The sequence below is a fragment of the Protopterus annectens genome, chromosome 13.part0, assembly GCF_019279795.1.
Source record: "Protopterus annectens isolate FY-2018-M chromosome 13.part0, PAN1.0, whole genome shotgun sequence".
Lineage (NCBI taxonomy): Eukaryota > Metazoa > Chordata > Ceratodontiformes > Protopteridae > Protopterus > Protopterus annectens.
Genome location: NC_056747.1, coordinates 668428128 through 668447070, shown reverse-complemented (window position 1 = coordinate 668447070; position 18943 = coordinate 668428128). Strand labels below are relative to the sequence as shown.

The 18943-nt window shown below is 40.6% G+C and overlaps 1 protein-coding gene across 1 annotated transcript in view; it reads left to right on the top strand.

The window, feature by feature from the left end:
* The window catches only part of PRPF8 (pre-mRNA processing factor 8), a 2252227-nt gene that overhangs the window by 1520605 nt on the left and 712679 nt on the right, over positions 1–18943 (top strand). The window contains exons 28-29 of the mRNA XM_044054875.1: positions 7999–8145; positions 14754–14914. Coding sequence (XP_043910810.1) covers positions 7999–8145; positions 14754–14914 — 308 coding nt within the window. The remainder of the gene's footprint in view (positions 1–7998; positions 8146–14753; positions 14915–18943) is intronic.

Below are 18943 nucleotides of genomic sequence, written 5' to 3'. Positions count from 1 at the left end.
TTGTTCGTTGTTCTGGGTCAGAAAAGAACTTTTTTGCGAAGGAAAGTGGAGAGTCATGAGCTCCGAGGGGCAGGAAGAGCTTGGCCAATCAAGGAAGCTGATTGGCCAACTGACAGAACTCATAGACTTACTTACACCCCTTTGCCACAAATTGTTAGTAAGCCAAGCAAGGTTCGGTGGAGCGGAAAACGCTAATGGAGACGCACAGTTGTATAATACAAGAAATAAACGGAAAAGGGAGCTTATGGGTGACGACGATGATGCCGGCGACTTTTCCAACAGTTCTGCAACTAATTTTAATCCTTTATTGACTCCGAATATTTTTGATGCTGAACCTGAAGGGGCTGAGGTGAGGACTGAGCGCCACGGAGTAGCAGCAGGGGCTCAACCTAAGAAGCCAACTTCAATTGGTTCTAGCACAGGTACTGTTTGTTCCAATAACACAAGTACTAGTGACTGGTTAAGGAAAAATGTTGTGTTTGGTGCAGGTGAACACATTGGCTCTAAAAATATGGATGGAGAGTCATATGTTGTTAAACTGGACAAACTTAAAACATTGATTACAAAGTTTAAGACTTTAAATATTGAGAATACATATTTATTAGAGTGTCTGAAAAAGGAAATTGTTCCTAAAGGACTAAGTATTTGCAAGTATCCTAACAATGTTACCTGTGGATCTATTTTCCATACTAGTTTACTCAAAGTGTTTAACCACTGTGGTTTGGATGTAATTAAATTAATTATTGAGGACAATGAAAGGAAATTAACATGTTTAAGTAAAGAGATTGATGAACTAGATGGTTGTATTAAGAATGATTTAATACATGGTATTAGATAAGATATTGATGATAAATGTAAACAAGTTATGCAACGGAAGTTAGGTAAATTACATAGGGACATTTTAGAGTATGAAAATGGGAATAATTACCCTAAACCTAATGTCCCTAAAAGAGACACCTACTTCAATAATAGGAAATTGAATAAACCCAGTTATAGTCACACAGAGTATAGGAATGACTATCAGTATGACCAAGATTTCCCTCCCTTAGTAAGGGAAACAGAAGAAGATTATGGGCCTCATAGTAATAAAGGAAATTTTTATATGGGGGGGGGGGGGAAGAGGGAGGGGGAGGTTTTAACCAACACCCACTCTGCTAGTATTGTTGATTTGGATGAAAATGTTTATAATATTGACATAGCAGATAATGTCAAATTTACTTATAAGGACTTTTCTATTTATAATTATGGTAATTTTAATATAAAAGAAAAACATTTTAACTTACTTAGTAAAGGACTTAAATATATACCCAGCTGCAAGGGTGACACTACCACCACAATATTAGATACCAAGTTATTTATGAGAAAAATTAATTTAAGCGTGTTAGCTAATAATAATGTTAATGAGGACGGAAATAGTAAGGTAAAATTGAGAAAGAAATCTACATATAATCCACCCTTACTACCTCAGCTAAGAAATTTCGAAAAAATATTGGAAGAAGAGATTAGAAGTAAACATAACAAGAACAAAGGTAGATTTAATAATAACTTGAAGAAGGATGAGAAGGAAGCTTTAGTTGAATTAATGGACAATGACTCTATTAGGGTAATGAAACCAGATAAGGGTGGGGGAATGGTTATTATGGACAATATTATTTACGAAGGAAAGATGAACATGATCCTTAGGGATGAATTAAAATACACGGTGGCTTCGAAAAATGAGGTAAATTTTGCTTACCGCCGGATAGATAACATGTTGAAAGATTTCATGCTTGAGGGTGTATTAAAGCCTGAATTGTATAAATTTCTAACAGTAGCAAAGCCTAGAATAGCTACTGTGTTTGGAATTCCGAAAGTCCATAAAAACTGGTTGGACCCCCCCTTAAGACCCATAGTTACAGCTGAAGGGTCAAAAAACACACCCTTGGCGAAGTATGTAGATATCACCACAAAGCACATATGGACAAGTAATGAAATTATTTTAAAAGATTCATGGGATTTTTTAAAACAACTTTCCCCTGACTTGTATAGCACTGACCTTTTATTTATAACTATAGACATTGTCGACTTATTTTCTAGCATACCACATGATTGTGGTATGGACATGTTTGAAGAATGTATATTTCAGGACAAAATTATGACCCAGGAAGACAAAATACTTTCGGTAGCTCTCATGGACACTGTTTTAAGATATAATTTCTTAATATTTGAGGGAGAATACTTTCAACAAAAGACCGGTGTATCCATGGGAGCGGCATGTGCACCCACATATGCCAACATAGTTTTGTCCAAATGGGAAGAAAATTGTATTTTGAATTCTGAATTCAACAAGGAATGGATTCTGTACAGAAGATTCCTTGATGACATAGTTATATTTTGGACGGGGGGACAAGACAGGTTTATGGAATTTATGGAATATATTGGTCACACCACAAACTTCCTAAAGTTTACTTACAATATGAGTAATGAGGTATTGCAGTTTCTAGATATAGAATTGGTTAAGAACGATACACTTAATAATTTTGCATCTAGAGTATATAGAAAAAAGTACTTATTGTAACTCATATTTACATTTCGACAGTGCTCATCCCCTGCACTGTAAGCGTAATATAGTAAAGGGGCAGTTTGTGAGGGGATCCAGGATGACCAGCTTGGATGATGACTTTGAAACTGAGTGCAATAAACTAGAAAAGATGTTTATAGAAAGGGGTTATCCAAAAGAATTTGTGACCAACATAAGAAGTGAAGTGGAAAAGGGTAGGGCAGACAGATTTAAACCCATTATGGGTATGAAAGAGTTTAAAACATTACGTGAAGAATGTAAGAAGAAGGGGACTGCTGAAGAACAGTTCCAAAGAAATCTCATTGTAGAATATAATACACAAAACACTGGTTTAGGAAATATATTAAAAACAGAATGGGATAAATTTGCTGCCCTAACTGATATAGATGAAATTAACAGTTTCAAGCCCAAAATTATATATAGAAATTCTAGATGTATAAAGAACATGTTAGAAAAAAGTAAGAATAGTGAAAAGTTTAAGAACAATAGTATTAAAAAAGTTGGAACTTTTAGATGTGGTCGGTGCAATCAGTGTCCTTACGTTATTAATAAGAGTGAAATTTTTATAGCAAGTAGAGATATCTTAATTAAAGGCAAGAGCTGCTATAATTGTGATACAAAAGGAGTGGTTTACTTGGCAACCTGTGACAAGTGTTCGTCATATTATGTAGGAAAAACTGAAAGAGAGTTAAAGAAAAGAATATACGAACATGTCTACGATATTCAAAAGGGGAAAAGAGACAAATGCATTATTCAAACATAGCAAAGAATGCAAAGGTTGTAAATTTTATTTTTTCATTCTCCAACAAGTTAAAAAGGATGTGAGGGGTGGAATATGGGAAGAGATCTTGGAAAGTAAGGAATTGTGGTGGCAAGTATACCTAGATGCAGGTAAAAAGCCTGGGTTAAATGATTACTTAAGTATAGTCTCTTTATTAAAAATAAAGGCTAATAAAATATAAATGCAATATTATTTTTAAATAGTAGAGGGTGCAATATTATTGTTATGTATGAAGACATGATTATAAGCACAAGCACTTTATTTGGATACTTGTACAAGTATTTTAAACAGTACACGTACATCAATTTTTAATGTTCTTTTTGCATTGGAATTTTTTATATACATTTTATATGTGAGAAGGTTTTTAGATACTAGTGTTATGTTAATTTTATTTGCCTATGATTAACATGTTTTTTATGAAACTTAAGGCAAATATACTTGCAATACAGGTTTTTAACAGTAGAGGGTAGTATAACAATACGTATAGGAATACATTTGTAATCAGCACAAGCACTTTATTCATTCTTATACACATATTTTTTTTGCACATTGTTATTAAATATATTGAATACTCTTGTGTTATTTGACTGTTTGAAAAGTCTCATGTTCAAGTGCAATGATTTTAATTTTATTCTAATTTAATTCATTAATATTTATGAGGCCATTTTTTGAGTTGATTTGTTTAATTTAAATGCCTAAGGCATGATTCATTGGTCGCTGGGTTAATCAAATTAGTATATATATAATTAATTCATGTTGATTCGTTGTCTGATAAAGTCCATTTGTTTTGGATGAAAACGCTAGGAAACAGTAAAGTGTGAATTGCGTTAATGTGTTGAACGTGAAGTTTATGTCATTCATTAAATACGGTTACAAAGAGTTACGGAAGGTTTTGGGAGTTCTTTTTTGACTTTTCTGCACTCCTTTTTGGAATTATTGGTTTTTTTGAGTGCTTTCAGTGTGATTTTCACATCAGAAAGTCCAGCCAGCTATGTGTCCTTTCACCCCAGGGCCCTGGGGAAAGTATCCAAGCATACTATATCTTCTTGGATATACAAAACTATTTCCTTCTGCTACTCCTTCCATGGAAGACTGTTAACACATGGTTGTTAGACCCCACTCTACCAGAGAGGTAGCTACGTGGTCCTCAGTCCACACTTTCACTAAACACTGTAAATTGGACTGCATCTCCAGAGCTACGGTAGAATTTGCCAAAGCCGTCCTCCATGGATTCTTGGAGACTGCAACTTCTTCCTCCACCCATATCACAGTTTGAGCTTTGGTACTCTCCCACATGTGAGAATACTGCAACATGAGAATACAACGACATAGAATAGCTGTGTAAAATATTACTATAACCATAGATGTCCTTCTCTTCCATGTTGCAGTATTCCTATTCCTCTCTCCTGTCCTACACTCCTATAGGATCTTTTCCCTTATCTGGATGGCATCTTTTCAGCTGACCTTAGACTATTGTCCAAATGGGCATTCAGTTCTGAGGTCTGTGCGTGCAGATGTCACATTTTTGGCTTACAGTGTATGGTCCCTGCATTTGACGTCCCATGCACCTTACAGCAACCAGGCTTAGCTTTTGTATGTGAGCCAGACGTTCGTATCGCCTGAGGCAGAGGATCCGACAAGTGAGAATACTGCAACATGGAAGAGGAGGACATCTATGGTTATGGTAAGAGTTTACACAACTATTCTTTATCCTTGTATGTACCACTATTATATGAGCTTATGTATTGTATAATTTATTAGTAACAAACTTTTTTTTCTTTTTAGGGCTTCCCCCAGGCCTCTGCTGAAAAGGGGCCTGTGTCCAGTCAGACTTTCCCGGTCAACAAACATTAAATAAATAAATTAAAATAAAAGAGAACACCAAACCCCTTCTCTTTAACCCCTTTAGAACAGAGGAGTGATGAACAGGGGGAACGTAGAGAACCTGATAAGAATCGGAGTCATTTTCTCGACACCTCAGAGTGCTGTCCCCTGTGCACTGAATTTAGGAATGAGACCACCATATTTTAGGATCCCCTCTGAGCCATGGATGGCGGTCATGCTGTCCATACAGCGTAACTCAACCTTGCTAAAGCATTTGGTACCATACTAGATGCTAACATAATTAACAAGCTAAATGAGCTCCAAATGAATGTGGTTAGGTGGCTGTGCATATTTGGCTGTGGAGTAGAACCCACACAGTATGGGTGACAAGTGCATCCTCAGAGAGCATAAGAGTAACCAGAGGAGTAGAGAATGAGTTACTTTGGTTTTTGATCCTCAAACATTTATTTTTCTGAGGTAGTTGAGAACCACAAGATGTAATGCTGTTACAGCACAGTTAGATGCAGCTTCTGGGCCCAGTTACCACAGCTTCAGTCGTCAGGTTTCATGCAAAGCTTAGGCTACAGGTGTTAACTTTAAATTTTATAGGTGATATTTAACTTTTCAGACAGAGTCTTGCTTTGGCAGACTGCCATAAGAAATGTTTAAAAAACTAGAGGGAAAATGCAGGGTTATGCAGGATATGAAATAGCATTTTCACACTTTTTTTCTCCAGCAGATCAGGAGCTATCCCGCAGACTACTAGTCCTTAGGTTGTCACTTGAAAAAAGGTCAGTCTTTAAAGCTAAAAAGTTGAAGGAAGAAGCAGACTTTCACAGGAAAAGAAAAAACAAAAAGACAGAGGTAAGCCTTGAAAACAGGTTAAGCTGCTTCCAGGAAATTTGGGCAGATGTACAAAGATCTGGGTTCTGAGTGTCATTACAGAAGGCCCAGGAATATAATTCAAGACAGTTTTCCTCTATATGCCTCTGGTACTGGAGGAGTGATTACAATTTGCCTTGCTCATCATTCAACAGTTGTTAGACTGGGGATAATAGAACAGGCGCTGCAGTGGGAAGAGGGATGATTTTTTACAGGTCTATATTACCTTATCCAAAGCTGATAAGAGCAACGACCTGTAAATATCAAACACACCAAATAGAGAAGACACAGAGCAGCCCCCCCCCCCCCCAAGGAAAAAAATCGCTGAGCTTTTTTTGGGAGTTTGCCATTTCTTCCACTCTGGTGCGATCTCTGAGTTGGTATTTTTAAGTAGGGGTGGGGTGGGGGGGGGCAAAGCCCCCCACTTCATGTTGTATTTCCATTTGTTTTTTTTTTTGTTGTTGTTATTTTTTTGTGTGTGTGTTTTGCGGAACAGAGATTTTTTTCCCCTGGGAAAAAAAATCACTGTTCTGTGTCCTCGCTATTTAGTGCGTTCGATATTTAGGGGTCAATCAAAGAGCGTTCACTCACATCAGCTTTCGATAAGGTAATATAGACCTATTTTTTACTCCTATCCCTTCTTGGTTCCCAAAAGAGAAAAGACTGATTTTTGGATCTTTTAAAACTTGGACTCTTCTTAAAGATACCCAAATTCAGGATGTTGATCCCATAGTTGTTACTGCCAAGGGCCTTCCTGATCATAGTGGATCTGAAGGATGCATACTTGCATGTTCCCATCGATAAAGACCACTAACTGATCTGAAGTTCATGGTTGGTCCCCAGCATTAGCAGTTTACTTTACTGTCCCTTTGTGTTCTGTAGTATGCCTGGGTATTTACTAAAGTGTCTAGTCCAATAGCATCCTTCTTAAGGATGAGAGCTCCACATATACCAATGTCATTAACTCGTATTATTGTGTTAAGCTGCAGTATCCATAAAGAAAGAAAAAAAAGAAAAAGTAAACTAGCATCCACGTCTTATTACAAGCATTGCAAAAACTATATTGCTAACTTTGCCTTACAAGGCAAGCAAATGTCACCCCATTATCCAACAAATAATCATGGTCCTCTCCTGTTCTAAATGTACTTTATCACTTAAGCTTTATGGTTAGTGTGTAGGTATTACAGTAGTCAGTTTTCTACAGTAGCAGGTAGTCATCCTAGATTGGATGCCTTGGGTCCTATAGCCACTGTCATGCTGTCACATTCTGTTTTTAAGTGATGGAAAAATTTTATGCTGCTGCTGCAGGGTTTTACTGTGTTCTAAGAAAAGTCCCAAATCTTCATTCTTCTGTGGTGGACACTCTCTGTGCATACTCTGTTACTTTTCTCCAGCGAGAGCTTAAGAGATGGCACAAGGTATCTTCCAGGTTTACAAATGTAAAATATGCCCCAGGTACTTATACAACAATTTATTTTCTTTATCTGTTTTCATATTTCAACAACCTCAGTTTTCTTGTAACTGGGATGTGTTCAGTGTTGTACAAGATCTGCAGATTACCCACTTTCATGATCTGTTCTGGACTCCATATATACACCAATACAATTTATTTTTGTACAGGCAAAGCACAGCAGACTGACTGGTCTTGGGACAGATTGCCTAACATGTTGTGAGACCAAAAACTAGAGGTGACCCCAAAATCAAGTCAAAGTGCATAATCCCTGCCTGTTCAGAAATAATTTTTTTGCATAAATTCCTTGAAGTTTGTTCTATCTCACAGGATATTTGTGAAGCAGATATTGTTTATTGGGGTATCAATAAGCTGTCCACTTTGTTGCCGTCATTAATTTACCCATTTGTGATATTGTCTGTGTTGTAATCATTGACTAATGATTTTTTTTTTAAGGACTGGATGTCGCATTGCTGAACTTTTCTTTTTTCTCTTTGCTAGGTGTATGTAGGCTTCCAGGTGCAACTGGATCTAACAGGGATTTTCATGCATGGTAAGATCCCAACTCTCAAGATCTCCCTTATCCAGATCTTCCGAGCTCATTTGTGGCAGAAGATACATGAGAGTATTGTTATGGACTTGTGTCAGGTGAGTAATAAAGTTCTGTGGAGCTATCATCTGTTCTAAGAATTGCACTGTCAGTGAGAGTTACTTAAGCTAGCATATTTAAGAGAATGGAGAAATTGCGTGTGTGCTCATGTTTCATATATATATATATATATATATATATATATATATATATATATATATATATGTGTGTGTGTGTGTGTATGAATGTATATATTTATATATATATATATATATATATATATATAGATATATATATATATATAGATATATATGTGTGTGTATATGTATGTGCATATATATGTGTGTGTGTGTGTGTATATATATATATATATATATATAGATATATATATATATATATAGATATACATATATATATATAGATATATATATATATATATATATATATATATATATATATATACATATATATATATATATATATATATATATATATATACATATATATATATATATATATATATACACATATATACATATATATATGAATCATTTTATGGTGAATTAGAACATTTGGTATTACCAGCCAGCCGTAGCATAAATTCCTGGGGGGTTTGCTTTCACAGGCAGCCATGCTTCTTAAGTTTAAAAGATAAGAGAGGACAGATTTCATGTTGGCATGTTAACCATTCTTTCTGACAAAGAATGTTCCACTGGTGGTGATGTAATTTTTTCAAGAAGTCCACTGGTGAATACAGATTCATTACAGTGGTGAGGGCTTTTCCTCTGCTCCCTGTAGGTCATTAGTGTACATTATTCCATCTGCTTTTGTCCATCTTTGTAGTGATGTTCATAGTGTTTCACTGTTGCAGTCATTACAATTGGGTTATCCTGCTGGCAGGCTACCCACATTCGGCCTGAGTTCCAAAGTCTAGGTCCAGCGTCGGCTGCTGTCACCTCTTCCCTGACGTCAGTGCGCCAGGCGTATATAAGATGCAGCCAACGCCATTTTCTTCAGTCTTTCTTGTCGCGCGGTGCCCGAAGCAAAAGCGGTTCGCAAGTGCCAGATGACAGATGTCAGAAAAAGTTAATAACTGTATTTCTTGTGGGAAGCAAATACCTCATAAGGATTTTCATTCTTACTGTATTCCTTGCCTAGGCCCTGACCATAATGTTGCTAGTTGTCAGTTTTGTGCTAGATTTAACCATCGCACTATTAAGCGTCGGTACAATTTTGCATTTCATTACTTTGGCAGAAGATTTAATTATATAATGCCATCGGCTCAGCCGACTACCGGAATTTGCAAAAAACGAAAAGAAAAGGACAGGCATCCGAGATCGAAAAACGACGAAGAGGCTTCTTCTAGGCCTGTCGCCGGTTCTCAGTGAGGTGCTTTCGCAGCCCCTGACTCCCGCTACCTCAGAGCCTTCTTCTAGGCCTGTCGCCGGTTCTCAGTGAGGTGCTTTCGCAGCCCCTGACTCCCGCTACCTCAGAGCCACAGGCCGCTTCCGACTCCCACGTGGAGCTGACTGGGCCTCTGGAAACTCAAGGTATTGGACACTCGGACACTATTCCCTCAGATGGGTCCAGAGCCGCTGAGCATGCATCGCTTCTGAGGGTGTTTTCAGGCCTACACAGTTGTATGTGAAACCTACTTTAGCTACAAAGACTAAAGCAGCTCTAAAGACAAAGAAACAAGTACAGTGTTCACCTGGACAGGCCTCCATGCCTAAAAAACAGATGCTTAAAATGGCCGAAGACCTTATTACTTTGATCAGGGGTTCCCATCCCCCTCATGAAAAGAGGCCTAGGCAAGAGTTAGAATATGAGTCTTCAGACCAGGTTTCCATTTCCTCTGATTCCTCCTCTGAACAGGATTACTCCATTCCTCCCTATGAGGATTCTGATGCTGTTCCTTCAGTCTCTCCTCCTGAGGATTACTCTTTTGGGGAAACACTGCATACTATGAGGGAGCATTTCCACTGGGAGAGCCAAGATTACTCAGAATCCAAGAAAAGGCTCAGAGATTTCCTTTTATTGCCCCAGCACAGGCCCCTTGCTATCCCGCCTGTTTCAAACATTGTAGATGTATTTACAGAGTCCAGTTTTTCTCCAGACTCTCTACCACCAGCCCCTGTTAAGCCAGACAAGATACTACAGGGTTCCTGATTCACATAAATTTCTGTATAAAAACCCTGCAGCTGACCCAGAAACCATCTCTCATGGTCCCAAAGGGGTCAAGGCTTAAACCCTATTCCCTCTGATAGGGACTGTAGGGCCCTAGACAGATGGGGCAGAAAGATTTATACCTCTGCTACCTTGGCTGCAAGAGCTTTAAATTGCCAATTTCATATGCTTAAGTATCAGCAATATCTTATATCCTTGCTTAAACAGAAAATGCCAGCAAATGTAGAATGTGCAGACAATAAAGAAATGCAGGATTTATTGCATGCAGCTGAACAAGTTGGAAAGCATACTTTGCAATGTGGTTTTGATTCTCTTGAGGCCTCCTGCAGGGCTGCTGTTACAGGTTCTGTCATTAGGAGACATGCTTGGTTAAAAGAACAAAATTTGCCAGATCATGTTAAAGCAAAACTATTTGGACGCTCCTTTACAGCATGATACTTTGTTTGGTGCTAAAGCAGAAGAGGTGTTGAAGAAAATGGAGGACAAGGCTAAATCTATGCAAATAGTCAAGGATTTCTTGCAGGTACAGCCTCCCAGATTTAGCAGGAACTGGTGTACAAAAAAACTGGTCCTTTCCAGTGTCAGACCACAAAGGGGCAGATCAGATGCCCTAGAGGCAGATCACAGCCCCAAGGCTCATACTGGCCTAAACAATGGGGTGCTTCTACCTCCAAGAGCGAAGAGGAAAAATCACAGCCATACAAGAAACAGTCTCAATGACTTACCACTTCCAGCACCAAGCACTTATCGTTTGGCAGCCCCTTTGGGGAAAGCTAGCACTTTTTTCACAAAATTGGCACATGATCACCCAGGACAAATGGGTTCTAAATGTAGTTTCACAAGGCTACAGGTTCCACTTTCACACCCTGCCAAGCCAAAACGGTATGCCAGACCTGCCACGCAATCAGAGAGGCACACAAACAAGTTTCATCCCTCATGGACATGAGGGCCATTCAACAAGTACCAGAACAAGAGCAGTGTCACGGATTCTATTCAAGACTGTTCTTAGTACCCAGAAAGGACAAAGCCTGGAGACCAATACTGGACCTATCTATTCTAAACACATATCTGGATATTCCAGAATTCAAAATGTTGACCCTGCAGCAGCTTCTGCCCATGTTGGGCAAGAAGGCTTGGCTTGTGACTTTAGATCTAAAAGAGGCATACCTGCATGTCCCAATCAGACAAACATGCAGAAGATACCTCAAGATTCAAAGCTGGCTCAATTCACTACCAATTCTCTGCACTGCCCTTTGGCTTATCTACTGTGCCCAGGGTCTTCACAAAGTGCCTGGCACCAGTAATTGCATTTTGCAGACAAAGAGGAATACAAATATATCCTTACTTGGACGACTGCCTTATTCAAGTGGAGAACAAGGACATTCTACTACAGCATCTGGCGTTTCTAAAAAGATTACTGACAAGTCTAGGGTACACAGTAAACGAGAAGAAATCAAAATTCGTACCCTCTCAAGAGATAATATTCCTGGTTGCAAGCTTAAATAACTGCCCAGCTGGCTTATCTCACGCCAGACAAACACAGACAACTGACTACTTACTTCAAAATGTTGGCAACAAAGGCCCAGTTATCTGCAAGAAAAATTCTGCAGGCCTTGGGTTTCATGGCATCCTGCATTCTGCTGATTCCATATGCAAGACTCTGCATATGAGGAAACTTCAGTGGTATCTAAAATGTGTTTGGACTCAACTTTGTCACAGCCTGGAAACAATAATTACCCTCATTCCCTGCCTGCAACAGGAGTTTCGATGGTGGGCAAAAGCCTATCACCACAACAAGGGACAGCCATTCACCTTACCCACAGCCAGGCAGACATTGACAAACAGATGCGTCAGATTACACCTGGGGGGCCCATATGGCAGGAAGATGTATTCAGGGCACATGGTCCGCAAGTCAAATGCATCTACATATCAATCAAAAAGAGATGCTAGCTGTTCAGAATGCACTAACAGCCTTCAAGGATCAACTTCATCCAGGAGAACTACTAATAAAAATGGACAATACTGCAGTCATGTGGTACATAAACAAGCAGGGAGGCACACCTTCCTACCCCCTCTGCAGGCTAGCCATGAACTTGTGGCACACAGCATTGACTTACCAAGTACTTCTGCAAGCACAATTCCTGCCAGGAAGGAAAAATACTCTGGCAGACAAACTAAGCAGAAATCTAATGGATCCCCACTAGTGGAAATTGAATCCACAAGTCTTCAGCATGATAACAAGGACCTGGGGATGCCCGGACATAGACCTATTTGCCTCTTCTCACAACTACCAACTTCTAAGATTCTGCACAAGGACTTATCACAAGCAAGCATGGAAAGTGGATGCTCTATCTTTCAGCTGGAAAAATCTAACAGTATATGCCTTTCCTCCTCTGCCTCTCCTCCCCAAGGTACTCCTCAAGGTCAGACAAGAGAAACTAAAAATGATACCTATTGCCCCAGACTGGCCCCACCAACACTGGTACCCAGTCCTAAAGAGCTTGTCTCACTGCCCAGCCTGGACATTACCACAAATTCCTCACTTGTTGACCCAACAGGACAGCCAGATACTGTACTGCCAACTCAAAACCTTAAACCTGGCGGCATGGCAGATAATATAGCCTCTCAACACACCGCTTTCTAAAGCAGTAATGGATGTTATTTTAGATGGCCAGAAGGCCTAGCACCAGAAAATCTTATGCAGACAAATGGAAGAGATTCTGTGCTTGGAACCAAGCACAAGGCATTGACAAGGTTGTTCCAAATATTCCTCAGATTTTTCAATACTTAACTGAGATACTGGATAAAGGCGTTTCCTTTTCATCAATTAAAATTCAGGCCTCAGCTCATTACAATACAGAACCACCTATTTTTTCTCATCCGTTATTGAGGCAGTACCTCAGAGGGGCCAAAAACATAAGACCTCCAAGGAGAGCACCAATACTTGCATGGGACCTCAACTATGTCTTGGAAAAACTCACACTGCCTCCGTTTGAGCCAGCCTCTGCAGCTGACATAAAATTTTTATCCTGGAAAACAGCTCTGCTCCTAACAATAACCTCCGCTAGAAGAGTCTCAGAGTTACAGGCACTCATGGCTGTGGAACCTTTTATCATTTTCCATCCTGACAGGGTTTTGCTGAGGACAAACCCTACATTTATGCCTAAGGTAGTGTCCAGTGTGGCCCTTAACCAAACAATTAATTTTCCTACTTTTTATCCAAACCCACAAAATAAGGGTGAGAAAATTCTGCATTCTTTGGACATTCACAGACAGCTACGCTTCTACTTGGACAGAACTAAAGCTTTCAGAAAGACCGATCAACTTCTAGTGGCATATGCTGCAGCATCACAAGGAAAGCCTATCTCAAAACAGACCATTTCAAAGTGGATAGGTCATTGCATTCGTTTCTGCTATTCACAGCATGGCAAATCAGTGCCTAAGGGCATTAGGCCACATTCAACCAGAGCAGCAGCCACTTCAGCAGCCTTCCTCAGAGGAGTACCAACCAACGACATCTTAGAGGCTGCAACTTGGAGTTCAGTGCATACCTTTACAAAGCACTATCACCTACCTCTCTACTCTAAATCCAGGGCAGGCTTTGCCACTGCAGTTCTGCAGGGCCTTATAGCCTCACCTAATCCTATTTAGCACCAGCCTCCCAACCTTAGCTTTAGGATTCAACCCAATTGTAATGACTGCAACAGTGAAACACGATGAACATAGTACAGTTGTGTACCTACCATAAATGTAGATGTTAGAGTGTATTCACTGTTGCAGTCCAGGTTACCCTCCCACCATCCCCCTTTCTTCTTTGCTGGGACCTAACTGTACTTTTCTACACTATACAACCTATGTGGTGTATTTGCTTGTAGATGATGGAAAAGTTTTTTGTACATGCATGCTTATTGGCATAATTTATTCTACCATTTTAGGGGCACCTGACATCTGGGCCAAGAAAAACTGAAGAAAATGGCGTCGGCTGCATCTTACATACCCCTGGCGCACTGACGTCAGGGAAGAGGCGACAGCAGCCGACACCTCAGGCCAACTGCAGGTAGCCTGTCAGCAGGATAACCCAATTGTAATGACTGCAACAGTGAATACACTCGAACATCTACATTTATCGTAGGTACACAACTGCACTTTTTATGTCTACTTACTTGCCTTTCAGGTGGAGTCATCTGTGTCCCACGTACTTATTTTGGTTCCCGTCATACATACACCAGGTTGGAGTCTGGTGGCAGTGTGGGTCAGGTAGTTTGTCAGCAGGGTATTTTAGAGAGATTGTTTTTAAGGAGTCATAACTTCAATGAGGGAATATCTTCAGCTTCCTCCTTTTGCTTGGTCCAGCAGCTTTCAACTTTTTGTTTTTGTTTTTCTGGAAGGAGAGAGATCATTGAATTGTGAGGCTCTGCTTTTTCATACCCTGATAATGTGATGAATGTATCATTTAACACACGTGTTCTGTTTCCCTCAGGTTTTTGATCAGGAACTGGATGCCCTTGAGATTGAGACTGTACAGAAAGAAACTATTCATCCTAGGAAGTCCTACAAAATGAACTCCTCTTGTGCAGATATTCTTCTTTTTGCATCGTACAAGTGGAATGTGTCTAGACCATCTCTCCTGGCAGATTCCAAGTAAGTATAATTTTGCTGTTAGTTGTTATTACTAATATTATTATGATTGTTATTATTATTATTTGTGTATGTGGGTAGGTAGCAATGCATTCATAGCATCATAGGAAGTTACTAGGCTAATAGTTCTGGAGCCCTTACAAGCCTAGCCAAGAGTTTATCCCCAAAAAGAAACCTCAGTCAGCACCTTGTCACCCCTGTCAGAGGGACACAGGTGGAACCCGTGGGACAAATTTGTGGTTTCCCATTCACTCATCAAGTTTGTGTTTTGAAGGTCAGCTATGTACTTTGTTTGACGTGTATAGGGAGTCTATTCCAGAGACAGGGCAGCCTCTGGGGACACCAGCCTGTCTCTCCAGCAGGTTTTGTTAATGACACACATTAGATTTAGGCTTTTCGATCAGGTAATGCATGAGAAGCTAGACTTACAGATATGGAGTATCTCTAGTAGGGCAGGGTCCAAGATTGCCTTGTAGGCAAGACACAGATCACTTCTGAGCAAATCTGTATGATACGGAGTAGAGTGTTAATGATTTTAGCCTGTCCACATAGGACAGGTGTTGGAGACCATGGATTCTTTTTGTAAGTTATTTCTGTGGCCTTTCCCGTTGGTGCAGGTGTTTAGAGAGGTACATACCAAATGGGGCATTGTAGTCAATTATTGGCCTAATGAGGGAGGAGTACAGAAAGAAGATAACCTCCTTTTTTTCTGGATACAATCCCTTTACTTATGAGATGAACCAAGTGAAAGGCTTTTCTGACCATTGCCACTACATGATGGTTGGCTCTGAGATTGATGTTAACCTGTACACCCAGGTCTGTCACCATAGAGTTTGTGCTTGAGGGTTGCTGTTGATATGGTAAATAGGGGCCGTGTTTTTTTTGCGCGTTTAACTTAAGTCCATGACTTTGGCACCAGTCATTTGTTCTTGTGAGACCCTGTTGTAGTATGTTAATATCATTTGGGGAGTCAGTGACAGCACCCAACTTGGTTTGCAAACTTGGTCAACCACAGGCCTTTTGTCTTTGCTTGGACCTCTTAGAAGTAGATGCCAAGACAGATCCTTGGGGGAACACCACTAGTGACAGGTCTGTCAGAGGTAGATGCACCTATGTTGACCTTGTGGGTCTTATCTGTGAGCCAGTTGGCCACCCACCTGATGAGGTAGGGATTTATGCCAAGTTGTGTTAGCCTTTCGATGATGCCCGAGTGGGGGATTGTGTCAAAGGCTTTGGCCAAGTCAAGGTAAGCTGTATGTACCGACTTTCCCTCATCCAGGGCCTTGGTGACGGTCTCAAAAAAGTCAACCAGGTTCAACAGGTAAGATCTCCCCTTGAATCTGAACTGGGTGGTGTCAAGTGCTTGGCGATTGCCTATGACCTTGTGTATCCATAATAATAGGCTCCATGTCCTTACAGATTAGACTTGTCAAGCTGATGGAGCGAAAGTTTCCAAGGTCAGTAGTGGCACCACCTTTGTGCAAAGGGATGACAATGGCAGTTCTCCACTCTGCCATAATGAAGTCAGTACTTAAGCTGTGGTTGAATAAGCTGTGGTTGAATATTGTGCTCAGTGGCAAGGCTAGTTCTTTCCAGAGATGGTGCAGAATTACAGCCTGGGATACTGTCAGGTCCCATGGAAGCTGTGTCCTTTGCCTTGGATATAGGAACTTTTACACTTCATCTACGTAAATGTGAGGTGAGGGACAAGTATCTGGGATGTTGAAAGGGCCTTTTGGGGGGGGGGGAGTGAAGTTTGTGCTGAACCGATCTGCTAGCAGGTTGGCTAAGTCAACAGGATAAGTGTAAGTGGTACCATTAAGAGCTAATTTGGAAAAACCTGGGCTTTGCCATGGAGGTTCCTGAAGTAACTGAAAAATGCTTTTTGGTTACCCTTTGGTTTCAGAGGCTAGTTTCTGTTTATAATTGGCTTTGGAGGTTTTTCACTAGTAATCTAATTTGCCTGTTGTGGCTAAGGAGGGAGTTTTTCCAGTTGGGAATTTGTGCCTTTTTACCCTTGGACAGCAGTTTCTTCCTTTTGTAGTAAAGCTTGTTGTTAGACGTCCACCAGATAGGTTTGTTTCCTTGAGAATCATGTTTTAGTTATTTTGGGAATAGCCTAGTCCATTCAGTTGTACAGGTGCTTGTATACTGCACTGGCATACTATTCAGCATAGTTGTCTGTGTCCTCTGGGGAGGGGGGTGAAGCTGCTGGTATCCTCCCTTAGAAGGTTGTATCAGTTTTTGAGAAGTTTTTTTAGCCTGGTTATGGCTGGGGATGTTCATCGTGTTTCACTGTTGCAGTCATCACTGTAGGGTTCTTCCTGCCTGGCAGGCAGTCCTCGGTCGGCCAAAATCCCAAAGTCTTGGTCCGGCGTCGGCTGTTCAGTCATGCTTCCTGACGTCAGAGTGCCAGGAGTACAAAGCTGCCAGCTGATGCCATGTTCTCCAGTCTTTCTTGCCGTGTGGTGAAAGCAGTTCGCAAGTGCCGGTCGGCTGACTCCTGATATTTTTTCATGCTTCAGTCCGAAGACCTACTTCTTCTTCTCAAAGCTAAGTACCTCGTTGGGGAAACTTTTTTTCTTGCTCCAGTCCGATGTCAGAAAAAGTTAATAATTGCATTTCTTGTGGGAAACAAATACCTCATAAGGATTTCCATTCTTACTGTATTCCTTGTTTAGGCCCTGACCACGACATAGCTAGTTGTCAGTTTTGTGCTAGATTTAACCAACGTACGATTAAGCGCAGGTACGATTTTGCTTTTCACTACTTTGGCAGGTGATTTAATTATAAAATGTCATCGGACACGCTTCCGATTACCGGAGTTTACAAACTACGCAAGGATAAGGACAGGCCTCTGAGGGTCCAAATCAGACTACGTTTTACAACCAGAGCCAGCTACAGGTTCGGCTGTCATCAGTGAGGTGCTTTTGCAGCCCCTGTCGTCTGCCATTTCAGAACCGATTGCTGAAACGGACTCCCACGAGGAGCCAACTAGGCCTTTGAGCACTCCAGCTGCAGGACCTTCGGACAGTGCTCCCTTGGATGGGTCCGGAGCCGCTGTGCAGGTACCGGCTTCCGAGGGGGTTTTCAGGCCTACACAGCTTCTGATAAAGGCAAAGACAAAGGCAAAGACTACTCCTAAATATAAGACACCAGCCCAGGCCTCTTCTGATCCGGGACCCAAATCTCAGAAACGGCTACTTAAAATGGCGGAGGACTTACTAACCATGATTAGGGGTTCACATCTCCCTCCAGACAAAAGGCCAAGGCAAGAATTGGATTATGAATCTTCTGATCAGGCATCTATTTCTTCAGTGTCTTTCTCTGAACAGGAATATACTTTCCCTCCTTATGAGGATTCTGATGCTGAGGAATCCATTCCATCAGCTTCTCCCCCTGAGGATTTTTCTTTTGTGGAAACTTTACATGACATGAGGGAACATTTTCACTGGGAAGGACAGGAGTACTCGGAATCTAAGAGAAGGCTTAGGGATTTCCTTCTTCTTCCCCAACATAGACCCCTGGCTATTCCTCCTATTTTAGATATTGTGGATGATGCCTTTTCTGAGGCTAATTTAATTCCTGACTCCTTAACTCCAGCCCCTGCTAAGCCCGACAGATATTACAGGGTCCCTGACTCCCACCAGTTCCTTTACAAAAATCCTACTGCTGATCCAGAAACCATTTCTTAGGGTTCCTAAGGGGGTTAAGGCCACTTCTGCTAAAAACTCTATTCCGACAGATAAGGATTCCAGAGCTTTGGAGAGATGGGGCAAAAAAGTGTACACTTCTGCTACTGTATCTATTAGTACTTTAAATTGTCTATTTCATATGCTAAAATATCAGCAATTTCTACTGTCTGTTATGAAACAAAAACTGGGTACCATTACTGCATGTGCATATAATAAGGAATTACACGATTTGTTGCGTGCCACTGAACAAGTGGGGAAGCATGGTTTACACTGTGGTTTTGATGCCTTGGAGGTTTCTTGCAGGGCGGCTGCCTCTGGCACAGTCATTAGAAGGCAT